This window comes from Podarcis bocagei, assembly GCF_964188305.1.
Source record: "Podarcis bocagei genome assembly, chromosome: 3".
In the NCBI taxonomy this organism is placed as follows: Eukaryota; Metazoa; Chordata; class Lepidosauria; order Squamata; family Lacertidae; genus Podarcis; species Podarcis bocagei.
In genome coordinates, this window is record NC_138127.1 from 107733825 (window position 1) to 107749993 (window position 16169).

General features: G+C 49.6%; 1 protein-coding gene across 9 annotated transcripts in view; it reads right to left on the reverse strand.

Annotated features, from left to right (window-relative positions):
- The window catches only part of HMBOX1 (homeobox containing 1), a 122418-nt gene that overhangs the window by 21267 nt on the left and 84982 nt on the right, over window positions 1–16169 (reverse strand). For all 9 annotated transcript variants that reach the window (XM_081188698.1, XM_081188704.1, XM_081188701.1 and 6 more), the window contains exons 5-6: window positions 9223–9333; window positions 934–1087 (exon numbers count right to left, since the gene is read on the reverse strand). In XM_081188698.1, the coding sequence (XP_081044824.1) occupies window positions 934–1087; window positions 9223–9333 (265 nt within the window). The remainder of the gene's footprint in view (window positions 1–933; window positions 1088–9222; window positions 9334–16169) is intronic.

Sequence of the window (16169 nt, forward strand, 5' to 3'; positions counted from 1 at the left end):
AAATACACACCCCTGTCTGAAGGCTACTGACCAACAACGGTACACAACTAGGAAGCAGCTCCTGCAGATCATGTTGATGGACTATGCTGAAATGGCTAAAATGACTGGAAGAATCAGGAACCAAGAAGACCAACATTTCAATAAGGAATAGGGGGGAAATTATACTTTGTCTTAAAAACCATTGTAAACTAGTAGGATTGGAATAACACTTGTGGTTTAATGGTGAATTTTGGACACAGTGGAGAGGTAAAAGTTTCAGATTATCATAAAAGATGCAGGAGGAAATGATTAACAATAGGACCCACAAAAGGGAGCGGGTAAGTCCAAGAGATTCTTTGGAATCTTGGTTTTATGTTGTATGTTGGATATGTGATTATAAAATTTTAATCTGAAAAACCAAATAAATAAATGGAAATTTAAAAAAGGAAGCCGCTCCAGCAGCAAATAATGGTGCCCCAAACTCTGCCCCAAAATCTCCTTGGGCAACAGGACCACCATCTATGTATCAAGTGGCTGCTCATCTCAACATCCTCCAGTACGATCTACAACCTTCCGTGGTTTCCTTTGGGATCCGCTGTTGTAGATAACACAGTCATACCTTGGAAGCTGAAAGGAATCCGTTCCGGTAGTCCGTTTGACTTCCAAAACGCTTGAAAACCAAATCGCGGCTTCAGATTGGCTGCAGGAAGCTCCTGCAGCCAATCAGAAGCCGCGGAAGCCCCGTCGGACGTTCAGGTTCCAAAAGGACATTTGCAAACCGGAACAATCACTTTTGCGGCGTTCAGGAGCCAAAACGTCTGAGTTCCAGGAAGTTCGGGATCCAAGGTACGACTGTATTGGGAACAGGCAGAAATGCTCCCCCCCCCTTTTTTTTATTAGCACAATTGACACTTGCGACAAACCCAGTCCACCCAGAGCTTTGGGGTTCCTTACCTTTCCATGACGGCCAAGCACTCCTTCCGCCAGGTGAACCGGCTTCCCCGCCGTAAGCGGAAGGTGCCAGAGGTAGCTGTGACGGGGGGAGGAGTCTGCCTCCATTCAGGTTCTTCTACCGGGATCGGGGCCGGCCTCATGCTTAACGTTGCCCCTGGAAAAAAGCAAAGCGGGACACGAAAGTGTTTCCCGGCGGAACTGGAAAGCCCCGCTCGGCTCCCTGCTCAACACCAAAGGAACGCAGTGGCCCACTTAGTCCAGAATCCTATTCTCACAAAGACCAACCGGATGCCTTTTGGGAAAACTGCAAGCAGGATTCAAACGCATGAGCAGCTCTCTTCCTCTCTGGTGGCTTCCAGCACCTGGGATTCAGGAGCATACCTGCCTCTGAGCATCAAGGCAGAGAACAGCCATCATGACTAGTAGCCATTAAGACTGACCTTCCATAAATTGGCTTCTCTCTAAAACCGCCCTGATGAAACACAGGAGCTCGTCTAAAAGTACAGCACACCTGCTTTTTCCTTTTTTTTAAAAAAAAGCCTCTTTTGCTCAGGTGAAAAGGCACGCAGGTACAGTGGACGCTCGGGTTGCGAACATGATCCATGCGGGAGGCACGTTTGCAACCCGCAGAGCCATGGCTGTGCATGCATGCGCAGGTTGCGCTTTGGCACTTCTGTGTTGCTCAGAGTGGCTGGGGAAACTCAGCCGGATGGGCGGGGTAAAAATAATAAATTATTATATTATTATTATTAATCTCTGCATGTGCAAAGCGTGATTCAGTGCTTCTGCGCAAGCGCCGAAACCCAGAAGTAACCCGTTCCGGTAACTTCTGGTTTCGGCGCGGTGCGCAACCCAAAAACACGCAACCTGAAGCGTCTGTAACCCGAGGTATGACTGTATAACCAAACTCCTATAACTTAAAACCTCATTTCCTCCAGATCTACTTTGCACATAATTCATATACTGTATCCCTCCCTCTCTTGCACAAAGAGTAGCCCAAGGATTGCCCACCGCTGTGACAGTTCTGCCTTCTCCACACTGCTGCCCATAATCAGATCCCCGCAGTCCCTCAATCTAGAACACAGATGTGCTTTATTATTAATCATCATCATCATCATTCATTGCTTTCGAGCTGCTGAAATGCTCGTGAACACGCCAAAACTCCTCTGCAGCTAAGCCGGAGGTCTAAGTTCAGAGAAGGCCATAATTCTTCCACCCAACAGCAATGTAGGTTTAAACCCCCCCCCCCCCAAAAAAAGTTCCTTTTTCTTTTGCCAAGCTTCTTATTTTGCTGGGATGGGTGGGATCAGAACGGCAAAGCCACACGCCGCAGGAAACATGCTTTTCATGTGCAAGTTCCAAGTCAGAGCAGGGGGCCAATGATCCGACCCAACATACCACAGGAACCTAGAAAGTTGCCTTGCACAGAGTTGGTTCCTGGGGCTGGGTATTCCCTGCACTGACTGGCAGCAGCTGTCCAGGATTTCAGGGGGAGGGGTCTTTTGCAGCCTTACCTGGAGTAACCGGGGACTGAAACCGCTGACTTGCATCCCTTCCCTTAAACCAGGGTTCCCCAAACTTTTAAAGTCATCTAGGCCACACTTGGGTCACTCTCCAGCCGTTTTGGGACTACAATTCCCATCATCATCCCTGACCACTGGGTCTTGCTAGCTTGGGATGATGCGAGTTGGAGTCCAAAAAACAACGGAAACCCCAAGTCTGGGAAACCGTGCTAAACAAACACGCTCGGACTTCTATTGAGTCAGTACAATCGACGTCAAGGCAGAGGGCGGGGGCTGGAAACGGATTTCTGTGCTGATTTAGCACCCAGATGCAAAGCAATTCTGTAAGAGGAACATTACAGAAGAAGAAGAAGAAGAGGAGGAGGAGGAGGAGGAGGAGGAGGAGGAGGAGGAGGAGTTTGGATTTGATATCCCGCCTTTCACTTCCTTTAAGGAGTCTCAAAGCGGCTAACATTCTCCTTTCCCTTCCTCCCCCACAACAAACACTCTGTGAGGTGAGCGGGGCTGAGAGACTTCAGAGAAGTGTGACTGGCCCAAGCTCATCCAGCAGCTGCAGGTGGAGGAGCAGGGAAGCGAACCCGGTTCACCAGATTACGAGACTACCGCTCTTAACCACTACACCACAGAGATCCTCCTTAGTTAAAAAGAGGACCAAAAGAAAAAGAAAAACCCTATATGTTCTCAACTACCTTTGAAGGTGACCCGGAAACTACAACTAATCCAGAATGCGGCAGCTAGACTGGTGACTGGGAGCGGCCGCCGAGACCATATACCGTATTTTTCGCACCATAGGACGCACTTTTTCCCTCCTAAAAAGCAAGGGAAAATGTGTGTGCGTCCTATGGAGCGAATGCAGGGGGGAGGCAGGCGGGAAAAGCCCTCAAGAGCCGCACACAAGCTTCGTGCGCTCTTGCGGGCTTTTCTCCAGGAGGGAGAAGGGACTGACTGGCTGCAGCAGTCCCTTCTCCCTCCTGGGGGAAAAGCCCCCAAGAGCGGCACCCTCTTTAAAGGCTGCGCGGCTCCTGCGGGCTTTTCTCCGAGGTGAGGGAATTCCCCCACCTCCCAGAAAAGCCAGGAGAAGTCGCACAGCCCCTTTAAAGAGCGCACGGCTTCTGCGGGAGGTGGGGGAAGCTGCAGCAGATTCCCTCCTCCCGGGCTCCCTTTGAAGCGGCAATGTGGGAGGGGAGCAGCTTACACTCGTGTAAGCAGCTCTTCTCCCACTTTCCTGCTTCAAAGCAACCACGGAGGAGGGAAGGAAGGGGACCATGGATCCTCTTCGCTGCTGGAGGCTTCAGCGGATTCCCTCCTCCGTGATTGCTTTGAAGCGGCAATGTGGGAGGGGAGCAGCTTACACTCGTGTAAGCAGCTCCTCTCCCACTTTCCTTCTTCAAAGCAACCACGGAGGAGGGAAGGAAGGGGACCATGGATCCTCTTCGCTGCTGGAGGCTTCAGCGGATTCCCTCCTCCGTGATTGCTTTGAAGAGGCAATGTGGGAGGGGAGCAGCTTACACTCGTGTAAGCAGCTCCTCTCCCACTTTCCTTCTTCAAAGCAACCACGGAGGAGGGAAGGAAGGGGACCATGGATCCTCTTCGCTGCTGGAGGCTTCAGCGGATTCCCTCCTCCGTGATTGCTTTGAAGCGGCAATGTGGGAGGGGAGCAGCTTACACTCCTGTAAGCAGCTCTTCTCCCACTTTCCTGCTTCAAAGCAACCACGGAGGAGGGAAGGAAGGGGACCATGGATCCTCTTCGCTGCTGGAGGCTTCAGCGGATTCCCTCCTCCGTGATTGCTTTGAAGCGGCAATGTGGGGGGGGAGCAGCTTACACTCGTGTAAGCAGCTCCTCTCCCACTTTCCTGCTTCAAAGCAACCACGGAGGAGGGAAGGAAGGGGACCATGGATCCTCTTCGCTGCTGGAGGCTTCAGCGGATTCCCTCCTCCGTGATTGCTTTGAAGCGGCAATGTGGGAGGGGAGCAGCTTACACTCGTGTAAGCAGCTCCTCTCCCACTTTCCTGCTTCAAAGCAACCACGGAGGAGGGAAGGAAGGGGACCGTGGATCCTCTTCGCTGCTCACGGCTGCAGCGGATTCCTCCTCCTTGATTGCTGGGAGTTTCTCTGGGCAGGAATTCCCTCAGCTTAAGTGGGGTGGGGGAAGTGTGGCAGGTAGGGGGGGTACTGAGAGACACATGTCTCTCAGATGAAAATTGGGAGTGGGCATTGTCTGAAGTGGCTGTGGATCTCCTGCCGCAGAACTGTAGGACTGTATAGAGTTGGGAGGGCCACCCAAGGGTCATCTAGCCCAGCCCCCTCACAATGTAGGAATCACAGCTAAAGAACGCCAGGCAGATGGTCCCCCAACCGCTGCTTAAAAGCCTCCAGTGGTGGAGACCCCAAACACCTTCCGAGGTCATAGAATTGCAGGGTTGAAAGGGAACCCCAGGAGTCATCTAGTCCAGCCCCGGTGGACAGCGGGCGCAGTCCATCCCGTTGTGCAAGACTAAAGATGCTGCGCAAGGCTAAAGAAGAAGCCAAGGCAGTGAGCGGGATGGATCGCGCTTGCTGCCTTGTCTTCTTTAGCTGCACTGGAGAGGTTTAGCTCCTGGCTGGAGAGGTTGCGCGGCTATGGATCCCGTGCGCTGTCTTGGCTTCTTTGCTCTTTGGGGCTGGGGGGGGGGAACCCGGGGGTCTGGGAGAAGCTCTGGGAGAAGTGGACAGGCTGCATGCAGCCTGTCCGTTGCTCTTTGGGGCTGGGGGGAGGATAATATTTTTTTCCTTGATTTCCCCCTCTAAAAACTAGGTGCGTCCTGTGGTCCGGTGCGTCCAATAGAGCGAAAAATACGGTAACACCGGTCTTGAAAGACCTACATTGGCTTCCAGTACGTTTCCGAGCACAATTCAAAGTGTTGGTGCTGACCTTTAAAGCCCTAAACGGCCTCGGTCCTGTATACCTGAAGGAGCGTCTCCACCCCCATTGTTCAGCCCGGACACTGAGGTCCAGCGCCGAAGGTCTTCTGGCGGTTTCCTCCCCGCGAGAAGTGAGGTTACAGGGAACCAGGCAGAACGCCCTCCCACCAGATGTCAAAGAGAACAACTACCAGACTTTTAGAAAACATCTGAAGGCAGAAATGTTTAGGGAAGATTTTAATGACTGATGTTTTAATGTATTTTTAACCTTTTGTTGCAAAATGCGCCTGGCACCTGCCTAATTTCTAGCACTGATTCAGCAGCTGGGGTGCAGTCTTAGCTCATTGGCAGAGAATCTGTTTTGCATACAGGAGACCCCAGGTTACATCCCCAGACGCTCCAGGTAGGGCAAAGATATACTCACTTCCCACAACCCTAGAGCTAGGTGCTGCTAGCCAGTGTCAACAGTACTATGCCAGATGAGACCCCAAAAACTGTAGTATAAACACCGACAACTGGGAAACACTGGCCTGTGAGCGCTCCAATTGGAGAACAGCCTCTACCAAAGGTGTCATGGGCTTTGAAGACACTCGAACTCAGGACGCAAGGGAGAAACGTGCTAAGAGGAAGGCACGCTTGGCAAATCCACACCGTGATCAACTCCTGCCCGGAAACCAATGTCCCCACTGTGGAAGGACGTGTGGATCCAGAATTGGCCTCCACAGTCACTTACGGACTCACTGGTAAAACCGTGTTCATGGAAGACAATCTTACTCGGCTACAAGGGATCGCCAAAGAAGGAAGAAGAAGAAGGAGGAGGAGGAGGTTTTTTAAAAACCTTTTTGTAAAGGCAACACTAGAAATTTCACAGCTGAGTCCTCAACTCTTTATTACTGTGCTTTGCTTCCTTTAAGTTGGGCTTTGTCTAAAACTTGAGATTTAGGTTTTCAAACCCTTTTTGTAAATTCAGTATTAGAAACTGTACCTAGGTCGAGCTAGGATTACTATACTTCAGAATTTTTGGGAGTTCTACCCCCTTTTTTGAATTTTGGTCATTTAAGGTTTATGATTTTTCTATTTCCTTCTGAGGAAGCTGAATAGTTCAGCGAAACGAGGTTTGTAGCCGGCATCCCATTAAGGCTTTGTTCAATTTTAGGTTTTTCTAATTTTTTCCTTAAACTTTTTGATTTTTATTATTTAGTTTATTTTCATAAGATTATATTTCTGGTCGATTACTTCTCGTTTCAGGGATTTTCACGGTATTTCATTTGTTTTGTGCAACTACTTGGGTTAAAGCAGAAGCTGGGAGCAAATTCAGGAAGGACATTCTGGCATTTGTGCTAAAAAACAACAAGAATATCCCCAAAACGGACCCAGGTGGTTGATGCCTCGCATCTCCAAGCCGAGCCTGAGTCCGTGACAGCCAAGGGAAGAAGAGATGGGGAGCTCAGCCAAGGGAACTCATTCATCCTCTCCCACTTGGCTGGCTACCTGCTGGCCCTGCCAGACTGATCCGGTCCGCCCTAATAAATCAGTGCCGCTGGTGTCAAAGCGTGGGCGCTCCGAGGTGGGTCGGCCAATGCGGCAAAGCTCCGACCTGGTTCCCAAACGTGCTTTGCTCGGAACACTGGCGGGCGAGCTGCAGGGCCCTTGCGGGAAGAAGCACCAGCCAGCTTGGCGGAGGAGAGCCCTGCTGGATCATGGCCCTTCTAGTCCGGAACCCTGCTCTCGCGGCGGCCAAACAAGATGCTTATGGGAAGCCGGGTGCAACAGCAGCACTCTCTCCCATCCTGTGGTTTCCGGCAGCTGGCGTCTGGAGGCATGCAACCTCCAGCAACAGAGGCAGAGAACAGCTGTTCTGATTAGAAGCCCTGACCAGACTTATCCTCCTTGAATTACCTTGTTTTTCGCTCCATAAGACGCACCTGACCACAAGACGCACATAGTTTTTAGAGGAGGACAACAAGAAAAAAAAATATTCTGAACGAAACAGTAGATGTATTATTTTTGTGGTTCATGCTGTGGCCACAGACATGTGATTTGACGGTGAGTTTGGGGTGACCCAATGCAAAAATCCTGAGGATCCATGTGGATCCGTGCTTTGTAACCACGTTTTTGAACCATTGCAGCCCCAGGAAACAGCGGATGCCGGATTTTTTTGGTGCAGGCTGTAGCCATGGACATGCTATGTGATCTGATGGTGAATTTGGGGTGACCCAATGTAAAAATCCTGAGGATCCATGGGTTTTTACCTCCCACCTCCCAGGTAGCCTCCCCTAGCGTCCCTTATCTCTCTCCCGATCCCACCGATCAGCTGCTTCCTTTCAACACTCCCTTCCCTCTTGTTTGCCTTAGTGTCTTTTCCTTAGCTGGAGCAGTTGTTTGCTCCTCCTTTTCTTCTAACTTCTCTCCTTATTGCTTTAGTCTTCCTGTTTCCCCCCTTTGCAAGTTGGCTGTCTTTACCTCCCCCTTCCCAGGCAGCCTCCTTTATCGCTAGCGTCCCTTATCTCTCTCCCCGATCGGCAAGCGATCAGTGGCTTTGTTTCAACACCCACTTCCCTCTTTCAAAAATAATAATAGCATGATCTGCTTTTTGCCCCTGGGCAATTCGGCTCCAGGGACCACACATTCGCTCCATAAGATGCACAGACATTTCCCCTTACTTTTTAGGAAGAAAAAAGTGCGTCTTATGGAGCGAAAAATATGGTGTCCATGGTGGCTTGACTCGGCCGCCATGGTTGTATGAAGCAACGCTCCTGAAAACCAGTTGCTGGAATGGCTGGAGGGGAGAGTGCTGATCTTGGGCTCAGATCCTGGCTAGACGGCTTCCCATGTTGTCGACCGGATGCCAGACTAGGTGGGCCATTGGCCTCATCCAGCAATGCTCTTCTTGTGCTCTTAGGATAGCCTTTTCTTCTGTGAAGTTGGTGGCTGTCCCTACATCTGCTGGGAGCAGCTTCCACTCTTTGCTATGAATTGTGGACCTCCCTTTGGCCTGTCCTGAATCTCTCAGACTTCAGCTTCGTTGGAGGAATGTTAGCCAGAGGTACACAAAAACTTCCATGTGCAGTGGCTGTACATGCTGGGAGTCCCCCCTCTTAATTTATAAGAAGTCACATATGGAAGACAGGAGCACAGAGCGACAGATGCACCTCACAAAAATAATACCGGAGCTATGCAAAAATCCTCAGCTTTCCCGTGCGCTGCTCTGGTTCGCCAGAAGTGGCTTAGTCCTGCTGGCCACATGACCCAGAAGCTGTACGCCGGCTCCCTCTGCCAGTAAAGCGAGATGAGCACCGCAACCCCAGAGTTGGCCACAACTGGACCTAATGGTCAGGGGTCCCTTTACCCTTTACCTTTAAGGACTGAGAGGCGGGAGGACAGAAACCAAATAAACAGTAATTCAGAGGCCACGGGCGATAGCTGTCATGGCTTGAAGTTCCCATTCTTGTCCTACTGTCTCCCTCCGGTTAAACAAAACAGCAGCGCCGCCTGCTGATGAGCGAAGAAATCGCCGCGCAATGTTGTCCAGCGCATTTTTCAAGTTGCAATTCGATGCCGTAAATTCCACATGCGCCCCAAACATCTGCCAGCCCTCTTTGGAAAACAAGGTCCCCGATACAGACCCGTTTGCAGGGAAGTTCCCCATACCTTCCTGTGCCCAATGCAACCCTCCTCCCACCCCCACCCACCCCTATTCCTGAGCATGGATTGTAACTGGGGGGGCGGGGAGCAAGGGAGGGAGGAGGGAGGGGAAGGCCCATGCCGACCGAAGCACGATGAAGCCAACAACACTCACAGCCGCTGGGCAAAAGGTTTGGTTCAGAGGGAACAGCTGGAGTGTCTCGGCTTGGTTTTGTTTACCGGGGTTTGTCTTCTCAAGCTGGTACCATCGGTAAAAGGCCCTTTTCTTTTGCTCGCTCAGGTCCGATCCCTGTTGCAACAGCCAGTGGGAGATCCGGCTCTGGCTGATACCTGCAGGCAAGAGCAAAGAGAGGAGAGAGAAAAGGTGGATCTACACATGGGGAAAAACCCGCTGTAAATAAGTCATAAATTAAAACATTACAATAAAACGGAAAGAAAAAAAACAACCGCTATGTAAAATCGCATAGAAAAAGTCTGTGCTTTACAGCGCCATCTGGTGTTGCATGTTTATAACACATTCCAAACACTGGTTGTTTTTTTACTAATGTAGCTGAGGGTTATGACGACTAGGACTAGCCACCTGAGAAACAGTTTCTACCCAAATGCGATTTTGGTTTTAAACGCAGTGTAAGGAGTCTCTGTGGGAGTATATTGTATTTAAAAATGGGGTATCAGAGTTTTTAGGGGGCTAACCAGGTTGGGATAGCTGGGATAGCAGGCTTGTTGGGTTTTGAATGTCTTATGCCTATTTTTCAGTTTCGTTGTTCTGTATGGGACAATGACAATAAAGATTATCGTATCATATCGTATCGTATCGTATCATCAGTCCACAGAGAGAGAAAGAGAAACTATGCAACTGATTGCCACACCGTGTGGCTCCTCCTCTTGCGCACAAGTTTTCATCACGCCCTACGGACAACCTGTGATCAAGCCACACACGCTGTTCCCAATTCCCGTCCTGCCAGGGAGCATTAGGAAAGGAGCTGAAAATTAAACTGCCTATTTATCATAACGCCATCAGACAAAATCTATGGTGCGACCACATTTGGTCGCCTCGTGTCAAAAGGGATATCGCAGGGTTTACGGGCATTGCCATTCAAATGGTGTGGTTGTGTGTGCTGCATCTTGTGATCAGTTATGTGGGGCAGGGCTTACCTGGGGGCCCCAATATTTTATTCCAGTTAGCACCCTGGCACTCCCCTGGGTAATCCCACGGCCACCCAGGGGGTGGTAAAATCCCTGCTTTGGGAACCACCGCCTTAATATCCCCATTCTGCATTAAATCCTATATTGAGTTTGCATTCCACCAGGAACATTTTGCAAGGTGCGTGGAACATCGTGACACCAGTTTTGGATTGGGATCCCTAACCCTACTCTGGACACACAGTTTGGGTGCTTTGGGGCTAGAAAACACAGACCCGGGCACTCTTATTTTAATTTAAAAAGAGCCCCTACATATATATATATATATGGCTTTGAGCTCTCACATTTAAGAGACCGAATTTTCAGATGACATTATTGTGATTAATTGCTCCTACCGCTTACATAGATAGACAACGACTTGTGGGGGGGGGGGGAGAGACAGTGAGCGCAGAATAGCAGCTTATAGGACATTACGAACACGTCCACCAGGAAGTGGAATGACTCACTTGGCTGTTCATTCTGCTCTGGACAGAACTATCCAGCCACGCATGCGCACTACCCAGGAGTAACAGCAGTCAGTTCTGGGTGGATCAGAAATGCAGACCGGGAAGAAAGTGATAGAAATTGCCACATCTTTAAGATAACTTTGCATGCGGAAGAAAAGGGAGTGGGTGATAGTCCAAGACACGGAATGAATTTTTTGGTGTGGGGAGGGGCCATAGGTAGCAACTCCCTGGGGCCCTGGTAAAGGTAAAGGGACCCCTGACCGTTAGGTCCAGCCGTGGCCGACTCTGGGGTTGCGGCGCTCATCTCGCTTTATTGGTCGAAGGAGCCGGCGTACAGCTTCCGGGTCATGTGGCCAGCATGACTAAGCCGCTTCTGGCGAACCAGAGCAGTGCATGGAAATGCCATTTACCTTCCAGCTGGAGCGGTACCTATTTATCTACTTGCACCGGCATGCTTTCAAACTGCTAGGTTGGCAGGAGCTGGGACCAAGCAACGGGAACTCACCCCGTTGCGGGGATTCGAACCACTGACCTCCTGATCGGCAAGCCCTAGGCTCTGTGGTTTAACCCACAGCGCCACCCGCGTCCCATGCCCCATGAAGGGGCCGGGCACCCACAAATTTCGGTGCCAAGGCCATGAAAGCTGAATGGCACCCACAGCCCTGGGCACCAACGGTCGTGGCGCCAAGCTGGCATTCCTGGGAGGGGCAGAGATTAACCGTAACTTCCGTGATAGGCAGGAAATCTACATCTCTTTGCATTTTCAAAACGGGAAGCGTATCATTCATTAAACACTCCCCTGTGTGTTATTTTTAGGATCTGGACTCGAAGTGCCTGGATAGATGACTCAGTGCGCTGGCTCATGTGTGGTGCCAAGCCAGGGGTTGGCAAGCTTACCGGACAATGGGCTGGTCCACGCTCCTTCTGTTTGAGGATGGGTCGCAGTGTGTGCACACGCACACTCTTCTGGGTTGGAGGAGCGCGCATGTGTGTGCACACACACTATTTCCGGCGCTTTTCCGACCTAAATGTGCCCCAGAAATAGCATGTGCGCATGCGCACGGGCGCTTCTCTGTCCTGCACGTGTGCGCACATGCTATTTTCAGTGCATATCCGGGTCGTAGGAGCGCCTATGCGCATGCACAGGCACCATCAACCCGGAAGTCAGTAAGAGCGTGCGGCAGGGGGCAGCAGGGGTCGCCATGGGCCAGTTAGGCGAGCCCCTTGGGCCGCTACTGGCCCATGGACCGTAGGTTGCAGACCCCTGTGCTAAGCCAAACCACGGTTTAGTGTGCATGATCACAGGCTCTGGGAGAGGACATTGTGGCTTCTTTGCTCTTCCTTGGTTGCCACTGCGCTGGGTTTAGTGGTTTCATCCTCCTTTGACGAACAGCCTAACTATGGCACCAAGAGAGCGAAAACACGACCCCATGTCCAGAGAGTGTGCTAAGCCAAACCATGGTTTACTTCAGCACAACAGCAGAATGATGGAAAGTGGCCACAATCACATCCTCCCCACAATCTCCACACACATGCATTCGTGCAAAGACACGGTTTGGTTTGGTGAGAACCGATTCCTGAATTTTAGCTGTGGATCCTTCGCTGCAGAAGGCTGGACTAGATCGCGGTTTCCCAAACTTGTGCCTCCCGCTGGTTTCAGACTACAATTCCCATCATCCCTGACCACTAGTCCCACCTACTAGAGATGATGGGAGTTGTAGTCCAAAAAAACAAGATTTGGGTCCCTTCCAACTGCACAATTTTATGAAAACCAGGCCACTGTGATCAAGGGAAGGGCTTTGGACATATTAAAGGACTCTGTATCTACTTCATAATTCACAGCTTTGAGGCAGAGCTTTATTTTTACAGTGTGTTTTAAACACGACATTTGAAACATATTCTTTTCGCATTTTTATTTGGTTGCAAGCAGACTGGTGTCCACTGAAACACCCTTTTTGCCTGGGGAACACGACCGGGGCTGATGACCCTGGGAGACCCCCTTCCCACATCACAGTTCCCCCGCATCCCAAATTAGTTCCCACTGCGTGCTTTTCCCCAATCTCCTCTCTAGAGGGCGCAAGCATGAAAGCATGAGCCCCCTTCCACTGGGTCTTCCTGCACAGGCTATTATTAGCTCCGGTTCACCCTGTCATTCGCCTTATCTGCGTATTATTAACAAGCTGCCCTGCCCATCAGCGTCTTGTTTGTCTTACTACACAACCCTTGAAAGGCAGCTTCTATAAATAAAAGACTTCCGCATTCCTCTCTGAGATCACCCGCTCCGAGACCCCACAGCGAATTCTCCCCTGGCCTCCTTGCTGGCCCAAGTAGGACCAATTCAGCCAGCTAGCCCTGGGGATTATTTACTGTATTTTTCGCTCTCTAAGACGCACCTAGTTTTTGGAGGAGGAAAACAAGAAAAAAAATATTCTGAATCTCAGAAGCCAGAACAGCAAGAGGGATCGCTGCGCAGTGAAAGCAGCAATCCCTCTCGCTGTTCTGGCTTCTGGGATAGCTGCGCAGCCTGCATTCGCTCCATAAGACACACACACACATTTCCCCTTACTTTTTAGGAGGGAAAAAGGGAGTCTTATAGAGCAAAAAATACGGTAATTGATTTTTGAATTTTATGGTTATTCATGTTTTTATACTGTATTTTATGCTGCTTTTATAATGAAGTGTTTTAAATTTGTTGTTAGCCACCCTGAGCCCGGTTTTTGAACCAGGAAGGGCAGGGTATAAATAAAAAATTATTATTATTATTATTATTATTATTATTATTATTATTATTATTATTCTGGGCTAGTGCTTATCAGTTGCTGCTTTGTGTAGGGCTTCCCGTAATAATAATAACAAACAACAACAACAACAACTAACTGCAGCAGCATGCTTTTGGGTTTTTCCCTTTTTTCAGCTTTTCTGCTCTATTTTGCTGCATGGCATTACTTTATTATTGTTTCATTGCATTTATAGCTTGCCCTTTTTCTCTAAGGACCTCAAGGTGGCACGCCTGAGAAAGCCAAACACAAAATTTCAACCAGCCTCCCAGGTTTTTTTCTCCAGCCCTCTACTCAGACCAGATTCCTTCTCACCAGCCCTGCTCTGTGTATCCCCACCACGACCACTTTCCAAGTCCTGTGACTAATAATAATAATAATGAAAATTTTTATTTATACCCCGTCCTCCCCAGCCAAGACTGGGCTCAGGGCAGCTAACACCAGATATAAAACAATTGATTGAAATACAACTTTAAAAAAATGAGATTAAAATACAACGTTAAAATGCAGCCTCATTTCAGCAGAAACTCAGACACTTTTTCGGGGATGAAAACGTCAAATCTTCACCAAGGCCAACTATCCAGACTGGTCCTACGTGTGCCAGAAAAAAGCCAGGGAAGTCCCCAAGTAGGAGTTCCATCACAGAAGGAAAAGGAAAGAGGAGGAAGGGGATCAAGTTGATTCCAAGCCAAAAGCCAGGCGGAACTCTGTCTTACGGGCCCTGCTTAGCTAGAATGTGCCCCAGAAATACAGAAATACTTCTTGCTCGGAGGAAGGGGGGAAAGAGGGTGGGGTGGGTGACTTTAGCGTGACTGCAAGATAGCCTGCTGTGCAAAGAATCATAGAATTGTAGATTGAAGGGACACCAGCGGTCATCTAGTCCAACCCCCTGCAAGGCAGGAATATCAACTAAAGCATTAATGGCAGACGGCCATCCAATTTCTTCTTAAAAACATCCGATGAAGAAGAGCCCACAACCTCCCGAGATACTTGGTTCCACTTTCAAACAGCTCTTACAGCCTGAAAGTTCTTCCTGGTTTTTAGTCGGAATCTCCCTTCTTGTTACTTGAAGCCATGGGTTCGAATCCCGCCCTCCGGAGCAGGAGAAAACAAGCTTGCTCCCTCTTCCATGAGATACTTGAAGATGGCTCTCATATCTCCTCTCCGTCTCCTCTTTTCTAGGCTAAACCTACCCAGCTCCTTCGACCGTTCCTCATAAGGCTTCGTTTCCAGACCCTTGACCATCTTGGTTGCCCTCCTACGCACATGCTCTAGCTTGTCAGTATCCTTCTTAAATTGGGGTGCCCAGAACAGGACACAGTATATCTTCATGTGCATCCTTCATGAGAGTGGCAACACGAGAACGGGCCTTTTCCCGTTTGTGAGATGCTCTCCCCATGAAAGCCTGCCTGGCTCCTTCATCCTACACCTTTAGGCGACAGGCAAAAACATTCCTCTTAATCCAGGCCTTTGGCTGATTACATCCGATACCCTTTTAAATGTGTTGTGGGAGGCGATGAGGGGAGTGGATATTGGTTTGTTTCTGTTCTTGTTTTTATTGTGGACTGTGTGTTTTTTGTGCAACTCCCTCCCATCAGATGTCAAGGAGGGAAGGAATACACAACCTTTAGAAGTTCTCTGAAGGCAGCCCTGTGTCAGGAAGTTTTTAATGTTTGACGTTTTATTATGTTTTTATGTGTGTTGGAAGCCACCCAGAGTGGATGCGGCAACTCAGCCAGATGGGCGGGGTATAAATATTATTGTTATTATTTCTACTACCAGTATTAGTATTTTTAGGCTGCGAATCACCCGAAGATCTACAGATGCAGGGCCAGATACTACTACTACTACTACTACTACTACTACTACTACTATGATGACTAACATAGTCATACCTCGGGTTACAGATGCTTCAGATTGCGGGTTTTTTTTGGGTTACAGACCGCCGAAACCTGGAAGTATCAGAACGGGTTACTTCTGGGTTTTGGTGGTCGGGCATGCGCAGAAGCGCTAAATCGCGCTTTGCACATGCGCAGAAGCACCGAATCGCAACCCGCATGTGTGCAGACGCTGGTTGCGAACGTGCATCCTGCACAGATCACGTTCGCAACCCGAGTGTCCACTGTAATAGAGAGTTTCATCTGTTACTCCACCCCTTTTCCCATCTGATCACACATCCTCTGGCACACGGGCCCTGGAAGCTTTCATACGAGCAAACGTACGATAACGGTTCTGTGCCCCTGATTTAAGCCTCACATTTCCAGAGCACGCTGCCTGCTGCTCTGTCCAATGCCTGCCTGGGTCAGAGGAGTTAACTACAATAAACCAGAAGCTCACTGCCTGCTTATTCAGAAGAAGAAGAGAGGGGAATTATACTCGGAAACAGCCTGTGCTGAAATGAAAAATTAAGGGGAGGGGGCTCACAAAGCCCTTCGCTTAAGCCGGAAAGGCCCGGCTGTCAAGATTCGAAGCAAAGCTATTGTCCTTACGCAGGCACGCAACACACTTCTGCAGTGAGCGCTCCGGGGTCTGCCACCACACGATGCAAGAGATATGATCCATCTATTTAATTTAGTCTTTGCATCTATTTGTTATTTAGATTTATAACTTGCCCTTCTACGCTGTCGTCATTGCAGTCGGCTCCCAGGTGCAACAGGCCTCCCGTATTAGCCAATAATCATAATAACAACAGCAACAATTTATTATTTATACCCAGCCCATCTGGCTGGGTTTCCCCAGC